This window comes from Dermochelys coriacea, chromosome 24 (assembly GCF_009764565.3).
Source record: "Dermochelys coriacea isolate rDerCor1 chromosome 24, rDerCor1.pri.v4, whole genome shotgun sequence".
NCBI lineage: Eukaryota > Metazoa > Chordata > Testudines > Dermochelyidae > Dermochelys > Dermochelys coriacea.
In genome coordinates, this window is record NC_050091.1 from 12,505,462 (window position 1) to 12,521,959 (window position 16,498).

At 58.3% G+C, this 16,498-nt stretch overlaps 1 protein-coding gene across 2 annotated transcripts; it reads left to right on the forward strand.

The window, feature by feature from the left end:
* Nucleotides 1-3,075: 3,075 nt before the first annotated feature.
* On the forward strand, nucleotides 3,076-16,171 carry LOC119847789 (guanylate-binding protein 1-like). 2 transcript variants are annotated; one of them, XM_038382873.2, is made up of 10 exons: nucleotides 3,076-3,554; nucleotides 4,724-4,933; nucleotides 5,042-5,169; nucleotides 6,715-6,824; nucleotides 7,599-7,792; nucleotides 10,737-10,979; nucleotides 11,889-12,163; nucleotides 12,566-12,778; nucleotides 14,572-14,674; nucleotides 15,266-16,171. In XM_038382873.2, exons 2-10 carry the CDS (start codon nucleotides 4,753-4,755, stop codon nucleotides 15,688-15,690), a joined length of 1,872 nt encoding a protein of 623 aa, XP_038238801.1. In that variant the 5' UTR covers nucleotides 3,076-3,554; nucleotides 4,724-4,752; the 3' UTR covers nucleotides 15,691-16,171. The 2 variants fall into 2 exon arrangements, with proteins under 2 accessions (XP_038238801.1, XP_043358103.1); XM_043502168.1 differs by lacking the exon at nucleotides 3,076-3,554 and adding an exon at nucleotides 4,336-4,483.
* The last annotated feature ends 327 nt before the right edge of the window (nucleotides 16,172-16,498 follow it).

Consider the following 16,498-nt stretch of genomic DNA (forward strand, 5'->3'; position numbering starts at 1 on the left):
CTCAGCTGGGTCCATTTTGGGGGGGAGTGAGCCAGACAACCACGTCTGCACTTCACTCCATGTCCCCAGCCAGCCCCAAACTGAAACTCTCTCCAGCCCCCCTCCTCTGGGCTTTGTCCTTTTCCTGGGCCAGGAGGTCACCTGATTCCTTTGTTCTCCAATCCTTTAGCTCTCACCTTGCAGGGGGAAGGGCCCAGGCCATCAGTGGCCAGGAAACAGGGAGTCGGCCCTTCTCTGTGTCCAGACTCTTCACACACCTGCCCTCTAGGGCTCTGCAATGATCATACACCCTTATCCCACCCCCTAGATACTTAAGAACTGCATAGGGGAAACTGAGGCACCCCCACATTATTCAGAGGAAACATTAACAACAGTCCCGCTTCGTCACAGCCAGTACGAACCACATCGACAAAGGGAGATACCCCAGAGACTCCGGCCTCCTCAGCCACAATCATCAGCATCTCAATTGTCCTCCATGAAGCAATAATTTTGAAGATTTGGTTGAGGGTCTGGATGACCCTCCCCACACTACAGCGCTGATAACACTGATCATCCCCCATTTTGGGAACTGCTTGAACCCCTTTTATTCGGCGTGGGCTTCCATCACCATGGACTGGTGCATGCTAGGAATAATATCCATGGACTACTCCATCCCGCTTACTCAAGTTGACCATGAGGGAGAGCTTGCTGCAGCCTGCCTCAGACCCTGGCCCCAATACCTCTCCTCCTCAACAGTGGTCTCCCTCGCCACCCTCAACTACTGCCCCACACCCCCACATGCTGAGCAGAGAAAGACTTCTGTCTCTCATCCAGATGACAAGAAACATACCCTGAGCTCACCCACCAAGGAGCCACCCCCAAAAAAGCATCCCCAGTGAGATTGGTGGCTTCCACACCTTCTGCAGTGGGGCCTGTCTCTTCTGACTGCCCAAGTACTTCAGTACTGGCGCTACTGACAGGTCTAACGACTGTAAGAGGGCAGGATCCAGGGGGGCCGGAACCTGGGGGGGGGGCCCATGAGGTCCCACCCCCTCCATGGGTTCCCACCCTGCTCCTCTTCCATAGGGCTGGGCTGTGGTTAGCTGCCCAGGGTGCCCGAAGTGCTGTGGTGAGTCCCACAGGTGGCCCCTGGTTCGTGTGCCACGGGAAGGAGTCAATTACACTTCGCTGATCACTTTCTCTGCACCAGCCATGATGTTATAGACCTTGATCACCCACCTTAGGTGTCTCTTTTCCCAGCTGACCAGCCTCCGTCCTCTCAATCTTTGCTTAGGTGGAAGCTGGTCCATCTCCTTCATCACGTTTGGTGCCCGTCTCTGCCGCTTTTCCAATTCGAAGGTATCGTTTTTGAGCCGGGGCACTCAGAACTGCCCACAGCGTTCACGGGGTGGGCGGCCCATGGGCAGCGGCATTAGGAGCTTGTCTGTCTGATTAACGCTCCCTTGCCTGCCCGCCTCCCTCGTTCTGTTCACCATTTGGGCTGCTGCTGCGAGTCAAGTGAATGTCTTCAGAGAAATGGCCGTAGCACCGACACACATACCGTGGCCGGGAGGGGGCAGGCGGAGGAGGGACAAGCTGGGGCTGGCTGCTCTAAATCCTGTGAATGCGCCAGTCAGAGCAGCCGGAGCCTTTCCTGGCACAGGGCTGATTCCAGGACCACTGGTGGTGGGGGAGAGAGTCTTTCCAAGCTGGTGACCCCGGCTGACCCTGCAGCTGCCCAGCACGTAGGGATGATCCCACCGAGCAAGCAGGCTGGAGTCCTTGGGGTCTGTGCCTCCATCCTGGGGATACAGGGGTGGTGTTGAACCCCAGGTTTGATGTGCTGGGTTTCCAGGCGCAGAGGCAGATGTTGGCAGTACAGGGGCCATGACACACAGCACAGCGATCCCAAGTGCACCCAGGGGAAGGCCTCACTGCAAAGTCTCCCGCTGCTCCCCTGCTTAGGCAGCAGAGATGAGCCCCAGTGTGCTAGGAGTGGGGGGACGTGTCCAACCTCAGATGCAGCTGCTGCCTTGGACCCCCCTGCCTCAGTTTCCCTCTCCCCCCTCCAAAGTGCAAATCTTCCCTCCTCAGGTAATGAAATTCCTGATGAAATGAACCCACCATCCTTGGCGTCCTGGAATCCCAGTGCTCCCCCCACCCCCCAAGTCCCCACCCCTGCAGCTTGGTGTCCCCTGAAGCATAGCATCCCCTCGCACCGCACTGGGCCGGCCCTGACCCTGAGGGTTGGGGTGCGGGGGCTGGGACCTAGGGTTTTTTCACCTTCTGCTGCACTGTGGAGCATGGGGCATTTGCAGGTTGAATTGGTGGATTTGCTGTCACTGGAGTCTGTAACTGGTGCTGTGGGGCCATCAGGGACTCGGCCTGAGGTTGGGGCTGGTACCCGGGGGCTGCGTGAGGGGCTGGGGGCTGCGCCGCCAGGAGGTCAGGCTGAATCCCGGCGTCCCTGCAGGCGTGACCGTCCCTGAATCTGAAGCAGTGAAACCGGCCTCAGCCCCTCCTGCTTTTTTGGTTTCTATCTGACTGGTCCCATTTCTAAACCAGCTGCTGGGAAAGCCCAGCACTGAGCTGCATGGACAGATGGACAGACGGGCACGGGAGGAAGACCGAGGGGACACCAAGCACGGCTGGCCCCCCTCACTCCAGGCATGTGGGTCCCGGCTGCTCCCAGCCCCCCTGGGCTCAGATCCATGGGGGTCAGGGCATGGGGCAGCTGTTCCTGGTCAGGTGCCAGCCATGGGCAGAGGGCACCTGGGGCCGTAACCCGGGCGTGCAGCTGAGAGCAAAGGGGGCTGCTAATGTGGGGGCGGGGTTGATCCGGGCTGGGGGAGCAGCAGGGTCACCCTGGGTCGGCAGTGGGGAGGGGGTGGAGAGCAGGGTCTGACCCAGCTGCCCTAGCACCCCCCACTCCTAGCACACGGGGGCTCAGCTCTGCTGCCTAAGCAGGGAGGCCTCCTCCCGCGTGCCCTTGGGACCGCTGTGCTGTGTGTCATGGCCCCTGTACTGCCAACAGCTGCCTCCCCGCCTGGAAACCCGGCGTGGCAAACCCGGGGTTAAACATCCCCAGGATGGAGACGCAGCCCCCAAGGGCTCCGGCCCGCGCCCCCAGCGGGATCGTCCCCACCGGGGCCCCCAGCTGGCAGAGACTCGTCCCCCTCCCCCCTCCCCGGTTTCCCGGAATCAGCCCAATGCTCGGAAAGGCTCCGGCCACTTTCGGTTTCCACCTGACTCGGGCAAGTTCAGGGATTGGAGCTGCCAGACCCGGCTCGTCGCCCGCCCCGGGATGTGGGTCGGCAGCTGATAGGGCTCGGCCGGGAGTCGTCACTCATGAAGCACCCCCCAGCCAGAGAGAGAACCCAGGAGTCCGGGCGCCCAGGTCCCGCCCCGCCCCGGCTGGAGGAGCAGCGGGGTCACGAGGCGGCTGAGCTGGGCTCTGGGCGAATTTTCCTCTCGCTTTCCAGACTGGCTGGGGCTGGGGACGAGCAGGAAAGACGCTGCCCCCCCCCCCCCGACGCTGAATTCACCCGGCTTCCTCGCTGAGCGACCAGCCCCCGGTAAGAGACCCCCGGCTCTCCCCCTGCGCGACATATCTGCCTTGTTGGCCCTGGGAAACGGCTCCCAGCCCCCCTGCTCTAACCACCAGCCCCCACTCCCCTCCCAGTGCTGGGGAGAGAACCCAGGAGCCCCGGCTCCCAGCCCCCCTGCTCTAACCACCAGCCCCCACTCCCCTCCCAGTGCTGGGGAGAGAACCCAGGAGCCCCGGCTCCCAGCCCCCCTGCTCTAACCACCAGCCCCCACTCCCCTCCCAGTGCTGGGGATAAAACCCAGAAGTCCTGGCTTCCAGCCCCCAATCCCCTCCCTGAGCCCTGCATAGGGCCTGTCAGGGCATAGAGCTCCCACCTGCTCATTAGGGAGGTACCCAGGAAGTCCTGGCAGCACAAATGCCACAGGACAGTTTAAGCAGCGGGACTGGCTGGCACACATGGGGGGCGAGGTGTCAGGAAATGGACACAGAACCCAGCCCCCCTCCCCAGCTGTGTGAAACCCAACTGGGTCAGGGCCCTGCGGGGTGCTGTCATCTCCCTGGTGCTGGGGCCATGTGTTGTTTAGCCTGCTCCATTCCAGTGCTCCGGGATCGCTCTGGTCTCCCCCCCAGGCTCTGGGATCCCCCCAACCATACTGAAGAAGCACAAGGACTGTGAAGGGGGCTTTTTGCCCATGAAAGCTTATGCCCAAATACATCTGTTAGTCTTTAACTCCTCATTGTTTTTGTGGTTACAGACTAACGCGGCTACGCCTTGACACTTGAAGGACTGGGTGTTCCTGCTGAAATGATCAGCAGTGACAGTGGGGCCCTAGCGCCAGTGGGAATCCCGCCTTGCCCTGACAGCCTTTGTGGCTGCAAAGAAAACATTTCCAAATGTGATCTCTTCCAGACAGGGTTTTCTGCCTGAGTGTGCAGAGAGCCTGAGCCGAAAGCCCTGTGAGTGGCATGAACTGCCTTATTACTGCTGTTGGTCTGTTAACTCTGAAACCTAACAATGTCACATTGACCTATTTCACTGCTTGTTCCAGATATGGGTTGGCCCAGGCATAACACCTGAGGTTGGAGCCATTTGTTGCTGGGGGGGGGAGGATGTGGGAGAAATGCTCCCTTTCTGTGTGCCTCTGGAGCAGAGCGCCTTGGACACCAGCTGTTGACACCCTCCTGTCCTTTGTGCAGGGCTCTCTGCCGCTCCCTCTCTTTAGCCCATGGCCATGGAGCAGCCCGTGTGCCTGGTGGGGAATGGGGCCGATGGGGAGCTGGAGGTGAACCCTGCGGCGCTGGAGATCCTGCATGGCGTGGCCCAGCCCGTGGTGGTGGTGGCCATCGTGGGGCTGTACCGCACCGGCAAGTCTTATCTCATGAACTCCTTGGCCGGGAAGAAGAAAGGTGAGAGGTTTCCCAGACTCCCTTCCCATCGGCCCCAGGCTGGAGCCGGGTGCAAGGGGGCAGGTGCGCCCAGGCGCTGGGTCTCTACCCCATCTCCTCTCTCCCCAGGGTTCTCGCTGGGCTCCACGGTGCAGTCGCACACCAAGGGCATCTGGATGTGGTGCCTGCCCCACCCCCGCTGGGACGGCCACACCCTGGTGCTGCTGGACACCGAGGGGCTGGGGGACGTGGAGAAGGTGAGTGGGGGGCAGTAGGAGGGGGCTGGAGGAAGGGGCCGTGTGGCCCTTGCTCGGGGAGCAGATTCTGAGATCCCAAGGCCAGAGAGACCCTGTGACTGTCCAGCCTGGCCTCTAGGCCGGTCTAAGGGGTGGGTGGCTGGGCTCAAGGGGGCCCCATGCCGGTACCTCCCACTCACTGGCCTGCCGAGGCGCACAGAGGCAGCCGGGGGGCGGAGGGGTGGCAGTGTCTAGAGGGGACGGACGGACCAAGCTGCGGGGGGGGGCAGGTGGAGCAGCTAGGTGACTCCTCCCAAGTGGGGGTGCCCCTTCTGCCCCGCTCCACTGCCCCGCCACCCTAGCTTGGACCTGGAGCCTGGTGGGGGGGGAGGTGCTGATGTGGGGGTGTCCCCCTCTCTCCCCCGTGTATCCAGTCTTGGCTGAGCTGGGGGGGGGCCCAGGGGGAACCTGTCTGTCCTGGCGCCTCTGGCCATGGTTGCCAACTGCTGAAAATTACATTTATGGACACTATATAAAAAAATTACGGAGAACCCCGTCTTTTTACGGAAACATGCTTATGTAATATAAAGAGCCGGTGACGGCCCCACTGTGACTTACCGGTGGGGAGCCTGTGGGTGGCTGCTATGCCCGGCCTGCTGTACCCCGACCTCCCACCCCGCTACAGGGAGCCTGGCAGGGGTGTGTGCTGGACACCTGCCTACCCGCCCAACGTTGCTGCTGAGCTGACACTGGTGACGCCAAAGAAGAGTTCAAAGCCAGCGGCAAAGAAGAGCAGCCAGCAGCAGGTCGAAGGGACCCCCGCCAGGAGAATTCCCTTCCACCCCCCTGGCCCCGGGAATTGTGGACTCCCTGGCGCTGCCTCGGGGCCAAGGGGGAGGGACTCCTCAGGTCCACTGCAAAACTCGTGGTTTTTTATTAATATCTAAATGGGATTATGGAATTTATGGGCAGGTCCAATTTTAGCTCTTTTTCACGGACTGTCACTGAATTTACTGACAGTTGGCAACCCTGGGAACGGCTGCCTTGATTCAAACGCTGCCAGGGCCAGATATTCCCAGGGTTCATTCCCCTCCCTGGTCAAAATTGGCACCTGATTTCCAGGCTGAATTTGCCTGGCTTCACCTTCCAGATGCTGGCTTGCGCCCCCACCCCTTATTCTGCTCATTGCCCCGAACAAATCTCTGCTCCCAATGTATGGACGGACAGACGGGGATTGCGGCGCCCCAAAGCTTGCCCTGGGCCCAGCTCAACAGTGGGAGCCCTGGCCTCGCTCGCTCTGGGGCAGGGCTTCGAACCCTCAAATTGTTCTCGAGGCTCTGCTCTGGCCTCTACCCAATGTATCACCAGCCAGCAGGGATGGCTGACCCCAGAAATGGGTGTGGGAATCGCCAGGCCCAGCACCGGGCACACATCCAGCATGTTGCCTCCAGGCCAACCCCAGAGGGGAGATCCCCTCCCTGCTCCCACTGGAGAGCCCCCGTTTGTGATCCCAGGCTGGCACAAGCACGGGCGGCTCGTGTTTCAGATCCAACCTCCACTGCCCAGGGCAACACGAAGAACGACGTGTGGATCTTCGCGCTGGCCGTGCTGCTGAGCAGCACCCTGGTCTACAACAGCAAAGGGACCATCGACCAGTACGCCATGGAGCAGCTGCAGTATCCTTGCCAGGGGGGTAGCCCCTGGGGGGCATGGGGCTGAGGGCTCTGGGGGATGGTGTCACGGAGTCCCCGGGTGATGCTCTGGAACTGCTCCCTACGAAGCCAGGCAGGACTCTGAGGGAGCCTCCTCTCTGGGAACAGCCTGTCTGCAGGACACACAGCTCACCCGGTTCCTGGGTCTGACCCCGGAGCATCCTCTGCCCCTCCGTGCGCTTCCCACAGCGAGTCCGCCCAGGTGGGATCCTGGGGGGGCCAGAGGGTCCTGCCCCCCAACTCCGCAGTCAGACATGATCTTCAGCCAGCCAGTAAAACAGAAGGTTTATTAGACGACAGGAACATGGTCTAACACAGAGCTTGGAGGTGCAGAGAACAGGACCCCTCAGCTGGGTCCATTTTGGGGGGCAGTGAGCCAGACAACCACGTCTGCACTTCACTCCATGTCCCCAGCCAGCCCCAAACTGAAACTCTCCCCAGCCCCCCCTCCTCTGGGCTTTGTCCCTTTCCCAGGCCAGGAGGGCACCTGATTCCTTTGTTCTCCAAAGAGCCGTCACAGATGGGCCCTGAGGGAGGTGGGGCTGGAGCTCCTGGGGGGTGGTCCCTGGCGGGTACGGCTCTGGGAGTCCTGGGGTTGTGGCCCCTGGGGGATGTTGGTCAGGGGTTCCTGGGAGGTGATCCCTGGGGGAAGTGGGGCTGGGATTCCCTCCCTTTAGTCCGAAGCTAGGCAGTACCATCCAGGTCTGGCCCAGTTTGAGTCCTCAGCCCCTGGCCCAGCTTCGTGTCGGAGCTGACGGAGCACATCAAGGTGAAGGCGCAGGGAGGGGACGACCTGGAGGAGGACACGGAGTTCGTCCGCTTCTTCCCCAGTTTCGTCTGGGCCGTGCGGGATTTCATGCTGGAGCTGAGGATCGAGGGGCAGCTGGTGACGGAGGATGAGTACTTGGAGCACGCGCTGGCCCTGAAGAAAGGTGAGCTGGGGTCAGCTGTGTGCAGGAGGGGCCCAACACACCTGGTAACCTGCCTCTTCTCTGCCCCCGAGATCAGACCCATGGGCCCATCTACCCCGGCGTCCCAGCCCTGCCACTGAGGATCATGGCCAGTCGTGGCCCAGGAGCCCAGTATGCTGCACAGACACAGAACAAAGATACAGGCCCTACCCCAATGAGCTGACAGTGTAAGAGACACGTGGTGGAGATAGATGGATGGGGTGCGCCTGGGGACAATATAGGGCCCTTCTTGGCCCTCACGTCTGTGAACGTTCCTTGGCCAGGTCCAACCAAAACCCTAACCGAAGAGTGAGGAGCGCTATTCCTAGGATCCCTAACTCTAGGTGACGGGTTTGGTCACAGAGACCCCTTGGGACTGTCACCTGACGTGCTGAATTTACCTCTGAGCCTGTTTTCCCTGCCTTGTTGAGCCAGACACACCAGCTTGCTGCAACACAGAGCCAGGGTCTGAACCATGTCCCCCAAAGCTGTAGACTTTAACCTACAACTGCTCAGCAGGTCACCTCTCTCCAGCACCCAGACACCCAGTTCCCAATGGGATCCAAACCCCAAACAAATCTGTTTTACTCTGTATAAAGCTTATATAGGGTAAACTCATAGATTGTCTGCCCTGTGTACACTGATAGAGAGATATGCACAGCTGTTTGCCCCCCCAGCTATTAATCACTTACTCTGGGTTAATTAATAAACAAAAGTGATTTTATTAAGTATAAAAAGTAGGATTTAAGTGGTTCCAAGTAATAACAGACAGAACAAAGTAAGTTACCAAGCAAACTAAAACAAAACATACAAGTCTAATCCTAATACATTAAGAAACTGGTCACAGAGAAAATCTCACCCTCAGAGATGTTTCAATAAGCTTCTTTCACAGACTAAAATAATAGGAGGACTTGTGGCACCTTAGAGACTAACAAATTTATTTGAGCATAAGCTCTCATGAGCATGCATCTGATGAAGTGAGCTGTAGCCCACGAAAGCTTATGCTCAGATAGATTTGTTAGTCTCTAAGGTGCCACAAATCCTCCTTTTCTTTTTGTGGATACAGACTAACACAGCTGCTACTCTGAAACCTTTCACAGACTAGACTCCTTCCTAGTCTGGGTTCAATCCTTTCCCCGGTATTGTTAGTTCTAGCAGACATCTTAGAAGGGAAGCTGGGGTGTTCTCATGACTCTAGCCCCCTTTGTTCTGTTCCACTCCCTTTTATAGCTTTGGCACAAGGTGGGAATCTTTTGTCTCTGTGGGTCCCCACCCCTCCTTCTAATGGAAAAGCACCAGGTTTAAGATGGATTTTAGTATCATGTGACATGGTCACATGTCCTGTGAGACCCCCCCCCCCCCCAGCCTCTATTCTTCCTTGGCTGGCCTACGCATACCCAGGAAGGTTTGCAAGTAAACAGAACCATCTACAACCAATTGTCCTAGTCAATGGGAGCCATCAAGATTCTAAACCACCATCAATGGCCCACTCTTTGCATAATTATAATAGGACCTCAGAGTTATACTTCATATTTCTAGTTTTAGATACAAGAATGATACTCATACAGATAGATGACCACGCTCAGTAGATAAGCTTAATAATGATATCTTACAAGAGACCTTTTGCATAAAGCGTATTCCAGTTCCATTATGTTTACACTCATAAGCATATTTCCAGAAAACATTATGGAGTGCAATGTCACACCCTAATTCTCAGTGGTCTACCCACAGGAAACCTAATCCCAACTTGATCTGTCCTACCCATGTGAACCAAAACACTAACTCTATGTGCCTACCCATAAGAATCCTAACCCTGACTCCAAGTGGCCTAACCATAGGAACCCTAATGTAAGGGTGGGGAGCCCTCTTTATGGGAACTAGAATTCTACCTCCCAGTGGCCTCCCTGTAGAAGCTCTAAACCTAGGGCTGGGATCCCTACCAATAGGAGCCCTAAATCCTAACCCCAAGTAGCCTCCCCACAGCAACCCTAACCTGACAGCATAGAGCCCTAACCCTTACTCTAACTCTTACCCATGGGAACCCTCACCTGACGGCATAGAGCCCTAACCCTTACTCTAACTCTTATCCATGGGAACCCTCACCGTAGGGCGGGGAGCCCTACTCATAGATTCTCTAACCCAAGACACCTATGCCTAGGAACCGTAATATAAGGGCAGGGAGCCCTATTCTAGGAACCTTAACCCTACCTGCAAGTGGCCAACCTATAGGAACCGTCGCCCTACTCCAAGTGGCCTAACCATGGGAACCCTAAACCTATCTCCAAGTGCCTTACCCATATGAACAAGAACCCAAGGGCAGGAAACCCTATTCATAGGAACCTTAATCCTAACTCTCAGTGGCCTACCCACAGGAAGCCTAATCCCAGCTTGACATATCCTACTCATGTAAACCCAAACCCTAACTCTATGTTGCCTACCTCCAAGCTCTGCAATTACCGCTGGATAACGCGCAGGTCTCCGCGTCTCCAGGGGGCCGGGCACCACCGACCCCCGGAGCTCCTGAGTGGCAGTTGGGAGAGGTGTGTAGTTACGGCCGACCGTTTGGGTTTGGTGAAACCTGAAGATTAAGGTACCATTTCACAGGTTCTGGTTGGGTTTGTTGACTTGTTCCTTTGGGAGGAATATAAATAATAAAAAAATCCAAAAAACTGGATTTTTTTTCTATTGGTTTTAAATATTCCATGTCCCAACTCCAAACATATTTAAAAATGGCCGTGATGAAAACACCAGGTTTCCATTGGCCCCAAAGTAGTTTTTTTTTCAGCTTTTCAATTTGCCAAAACTTCTCATTTTCCACCTGACCTAAGCCAAATTTTTCCATGACGTTTGGAAGGTTCCAATGACCCAAAACTCCATTATTAGCCCAGTGCTGGGTGTAGCCTCCTGCTTCTCCTTGGCTCTCCAGGCATCAACAAGAAGGTGATGGACTACAACCTGCCGCGACAGTGCATCCGCAATTTCTTCCCCACCCGCAAGTGCTTCCTGTTTGTCCAGCCAGCATCGCGGCAGGAGATGGGCCAGCTGGATTCGCTGCCCACCAGTGCCCTGGACCCGCAGTTCCTGGAGCAGACCCGCCAGTTCTGTGACTACGTCTTCCAGTGCTCCCACGTCAAGACAGTTAAAGGAGGGATTCTGGTCAATGGGCAAAGTATGTTAGCCCCGTGGCTGCTCTGTGGAGACACAGGCTGATAGTTTTGTTGAGAAACCCAGTCCCGAGGAGGGAGAGAATTTCCTCTGCATGCAGGGGGGCTATTTTCAGAGAACATTTATCAGGTGTTAGAGAATCAAACTGGCAGTGACTCCAGGAGATCTCCTGGTGCTCTGGGTCCTTGGTCTCTCTCCCTTTGTTCCTGTCTGGCAGCCGTCTTCTTGCCCAACACACCAGGGGTGAAAGCAGAACCCTCACAAGCAGGAGCGGTTACCCCTGGAGCTAGAGAGATGAGGGTCCCCTAGCGGGGCTGTGATCACTCGGATCCCCTGTTGATGGTCATGGGGGCCACCTGTAACACACTCTGCCATGGGTTGCACCTGGTCTTGAAGCAGAGATGGAAACTGGGGGTTCTCCTGCATTCAGGGATCCTTGAGCCCCTCAGCTTAAGATTCTGACAGATGATGACATTCACCCGCCTTGGCAATCTGCAGGTTAAACGGCCCCAGCCTGGTCCCAGCTCTGCAGAGAGGCCACGCAGAGCCCTGCTGAGATAGTGCTGGCATAATCCGCCAGTAGGCAGGTGTGACGGGTGCCTCTCCCCTCGGGCTGACCTGTTGCGGAAAGGAGCTTGTTCCGGGCCCGGCTATGGAGCCCTGGCTCTGCTCAAAGGATGCTTGTTTCGAGCCTCTTGCGCTTCGAATCCCAGATGAGCCCCGTTGGACCGGGGTCTCCAGAGCTAAAAGCAGGAGCTCTGTGTCTGCGACTGGAATAACCCCTATCCCCTGGGGGTTGGCGCGGAGGAGAATCTGGGACAAACTCCCAAGCAGAGTCCTTGGGGCGCCAGGTGCTGTACAAATGTACAGTCCCCTCCCCCCAGCTCTTACTCCTCCCCCTTCCCTTGCCCAGGGTTCAGATCCTTAGTGCAGAGCTACGTGGGCACCATCCGCAGCGGGCAGGTGCCCTGTCTGGACAACACGGTGACCGCCATGGCCGCCATCGAGAACGAGGCGGCCCTCAGGGAGGCGCTGGCTCACTACACAGCTGGGATGGGGGGGCTGCAGCTGCCGGTGGAGCTGGGCGAGCTCTCAGCGCTGCACGGGAGGTGCGAGGCGGACGCCCTGCGGCTCTTCATGCAGCGCTCCTTCAAGGACGAGGAGCAGGGATTCCAGAAGCAGCTGGTGGTAGGTGGGGGGGTCCCGGGCCAGGCCCAGCAGCAGGAGAGCGTTGCTGGGATGGATTTGCACTGCAGGGGGGCCTGCTGGGCACCAGTGGTGGGTCAAGGCCCTGTAGTGCCACGTGCTGTACGGATACCCAACCGAAACCTGGTGCCTGCTCCAGGGACCGTCCAATCCCCGGGTGACCCGATTGGCCAATGGACCACTGGCACTCCCAATCCCCCGACTGGCCAATGAATCTGTGACCCTCTGACCCCTGAGTGGCCAGTGAGCCTTCGGCTCCCCCAATCCCCCGACTGGCCAGTGACCCACAGTCAGGTGCAGGCGTCAGCCGGAGGAGGCGGGATGGCACCGGAATCCAGCCCCAGCCATGGCTCTGCGATGGGGTTTCTCCCTTTCCTTGCCCAGGCCGGGATCACGGAGCGATACGGAAACCTCCTTGCAGAAAACGAGGCCGTTTCAGAGCAGACCTGCCGCGCGCTGCTGGAGGAGCTCTCGGCCGCCATGCAGCAGAAACTCAGCGCTGGGCTTTACTCCCAGCCCGGTGGGTACCAGGCCTACGACAGGGACCAGAACTGGGTGGTGGAGAATTACCGGGCGAAGGCCAAGAAAGGGGTCAAGGTGAGTGTCTGAAATTAGCACCCCACCCCCCTCTCCAGCCTGGCAGTCACAACAGTGAGCTCAGCTCTGGGAGAAGGAGCCGAATTCTGCTCCGGTTCGTGCCTCGCCAGCAGAGCTGGTGCCTAAACACTGGCGGCTGAGTCAGGCTTCCCCGTTTCGCTGAGGATAAAGTAGACGGGCAACGGCAGGGAAAGGCTGTGGGGTAACCGGGGTCTGATCAGTGACAGATTTAGAGTTATTGGGGCCCTGTGCTCAACTTCATTTTTTGGGGCCCCCTGTAGGGGGGAGCATTCTCTCTTATCTCCCCCCCATTTTTTCATTTTTCTCCATTCTCCTCCTGGGGCTCAGGGGGGGGTGCAGGGTCTGGGAGTTAGGGTGCAGAAGCAGGCTGGGGTTGGGGGTTGGGTGGGAGTTAGGGTGCAGGAGGGGGCTCGGGGCTGGGGCAGGGGTTTGGGGTGCAGAGCACTTACCTGGGGCAGCTCCTGTTTGGTGCGGGGGGTGCAGGTGGCTCTGCGCAGCCCTGTGCTTGCCCTGCAGGCACCGCCCCCCGCGGCACCCATTGGCTGCGATTCTCAGAGCCACCTCTCCCTCCCCACCCCGCCAGGCAGTGCTGCCCAGAACGCCGGGGCTTTGGGGGCTGCAGCCCAGGGCCCCGGGCTAAGGGGGCCCCAGAGCCGTGGGCTGCAGCCCTTAAAGCCCCACCCCCTTTCTGAACCGGGCCCTGCGAGCACAGGCCAGAGGATTCAGGAGGAGCAGGGGCAGCCGCGCAGCCAGAAAGAAGCGTCGGTTTCTGCTTCAAAGCATCGCTTCCCTCTGGTTGGCACCGTGGCTGCCCTGCTCCTCCTGACTCCTCCGGCCGTGTTCGCAGCGCTCCTGTTCCCTGCACCGCCCGCCTGCTCCCCTGAGCCTCCCTCCCTGCTCCCCTGCCCCCCACAGCTTCTGCCTTTGCAACCCCCCTCCCGCCGGTGCTAAGCTGCCCAAGTGCCTGGCCCTGGGGCCCCCTGTTGTTGGGGTGCCCTGTGCCAGGGCACTGTGTGTTTCATGGTAAATCCACCCCTTGGTCTGACTGTGACCTGCAGTCACTGTGGCCCATGGTGATGGACTCCGATCCCACATGGGGAGTCTGTGGTCTCACAAAGCCCCTTGGTCATGGAGCTGCTTTTCTGAGCAGAGAGGCGCTGGGGGCAAATTCCCCCCAGGATCCTGCCCCACTCTTCATGGGTCCAATCCAAATCTTTCCATTGACTGCGATGGGCTTTGGATTAGGCTCTGTATGAACAGTGACTGGGCCCTGGGTGAAATGACATCACATGTGTCATAGGTTCATCGATTCTCAGCCCATGAGGGACCCCTGTGATCACTGGGTCTGACCTCCTGCATAGCACAAGGATGTCCCTGAAGTGCTTTCTGTTTGAAGGAGAGCAGACCTCATAGAGAAACACCCCACATTCCCCAGCCGGTGCGAGCATTTTCCTTGCGGGCAGGCAGCTCCTCTCGACACGGTCGCTTGCTTTCTAACCCGGGGGTCTGGCGCGCCCCCACCAAAGCATCAATTTTCCTCCGCCGAGGGGATGAGGCCGCAGAGAGGTGGGATCAGCCCCTGTGCTGCAGCTCAGCTCCCATCTCCCCACCCCAGACTCCGGCCCCTGCGATCCCTCCGGCTTCATGGGGAGAACATTTTGCTCCGAGGCGGAATAGAGTCCCCCTGAGAGGCCTGCTCCCCTGAGAAAGGAGGGATCTCATTAGCATATCGATTGGATGAATAATCCAGCACTTGGCCTTCTCTGGTCCAGGCAGAGGAGGCTCTGGAGCAGTTCCTGGCCAGTAAGAAGGTGGAGGCGGAGGCCGTGCTGAAGGCCGACAAGCTGCTGACGGAGGCGGAGAAGCACATGGCCGGTGAGACCCCACAAACAAGTCCCTGCCCCCTTTTCTTTGCAGCAGAACCAGTTTCCATCGCTGCAGCATGTCTGTGCAGTGCCTGGTGCCACGGGGCCCTGGGCCAGGACTGGGGCTTCTGGGTGCTACAGCCATGCAGACTGCAAATAATACCGGGGTCACACGCTGCAAAGCATCTGTCAGCCAAACTCATTGCACCCAACAGGAGCTCCCTGCATCCCCTCCCCCAGTTAACTCCCTGGGTGCCCCCTCCCAACCCCCTTTATTTTAGAGACTCCCTAAACTCCCTGCCCCTCCTCCCATGCCAGGTGATCTGAATGCCCATCACGTCTTCCTACACCCGGGGCTCTGCATGCCTCCTACTCCCCCCATGCCCATGGCTCTGTGGGTCCCCATCCAAACTGCCCTTCAAGACGTGGTTAGGTAGGTCCTATGCTGAGACGCTGGTGGCAAGGGGATGGCTCCCTAGTTACCCACCCCTGTCTCATGCCAACCTAGTCCGGGGGTGCGGGTTTGCATGGTGCCGGGGGCTGCTCCGGGCAGTTTGGGGAGGGATTGTGCCTCTATTTCCCCCTTTCTTTCCCCCCAAAGAGGAGAAGCAGAAGGCTGAGCTGCTGGAGCAGCAGTGGAAGGCGGCAGAGGAGAAGCGGCTGCAGACGGAGCAGCTGCTGAAGGACCAGGAGCGCAGCCACCAGGAGAACGTGAAGCAGCTGGAGGCCAAGGTGGCGGAGGAGCTGGCCAGTGCCCGGCAGGAGGCAGAGCGGGCGCTGGAGAGCAAGCTGAAGGAGCAGGAGGCCATGCTGCAGAAGGGCTTCGTGGAGAAAGCCAGGCTGATGGAGGACGAGATCTCGGGGCTCAAGCGGGAGATCAGCTCTGCCAGCAAAATTGATTTTCTGTCAGATCTTTTCAGCACCATCAGAGAGGCGCTGAGAACCGTCACCTGCGTGTCCAATTACCTGAGATCTAGGCACCAGCGTGGGAAGGGAACGAGTAACCCGAGTAAAACCCAGAGATGAAAGTAGCCAGGCCCCTGTGGGGTCCCCCCAACAGCAAGTCCCACAAACACTGCTTCCCTTTAGAATCAAAAGCTGCTTCTGACTAATTCCTGCAATCTGCCAGCCCCCACAGCTACTAACACGGCCTGGAGCTGTCTGCAAAAGGAAATCACAGGGTGCCTGGGTTCTGTCCCCAGCTCTGGGAGGGGAGCAGGGTCTAGTGGTCAGAGCAGGTGGGCTGGGAGCCAGGATGTCTGGGTTCTCTCCCCACCTCCTGCACTGTAATTCTGTGTAACTTTGTGCTGATCACATCACTGTTCTGTGCATCAGTTTCCCCCTGTGAAATGGGGACCGTCCCTCAGGGTGGGGAGGATGAAGGGTTATTTGTCTGTTAGGTGCTGAGTGGATTGTGCTATCCACACGCACAGTGGCAACATAGGGTGAAGTGAGCTGTAGCTCACGAAAGCTTATGCTCAAATAAATTTGTTAGTCTCTAAGGTGCCACAAGTCCTCCTTTTCTTTTTGCAAATACAGACTAACACGGCTGCTACTCTGAAACCTACAAACTAAGTTGATCTATGTTAGGTTGACTTACAGCAACTGCCGGATTTATGGCGGTGGTTCACCTCCACAACAGGAGCACTTCCACTGCCCTACGGGGCAGCGTGGGGGGCTGAGAGCCTGGGCTGCCCCCCCGGGCTCTCAGCTCCCTGCTCCCCACTGGGGAATAGGGATCCCAAAGTGCAGGTGGCTCCCAGGCTCTCTTTGGGGAGTGGGGAGCCAGGACCCTAGGGAGGGGGCAGCCAGGCTTTAGCTGCAGCCCCCCACT

Bases quoted from the DNA above. Each gene is read 5' to 3' on its own strand.
- LOC119847789 (XM_038382873.2), top strand. From the start codon at position 4,753: ATGGCCATGGAGCAGCCCGTGTGCCTGGTGGGGAATGGGGCCGATGGG. The intron at 4,934-5,041 runs GTGAGAGGTTTC...CTCTCTCCCCAG, and splicing joins CTTGGCCGGGAAGAAGAAAG to GGTTCTCGCTGGGCTCCACG. The intron at 10,980-11,888 runs GTATGTTAGCCC...TCCCTTGCCCAG, and splicing joins GATTCTGGTCAATGGGCAAA to GGTTCAGATCCTTAGTGCAG.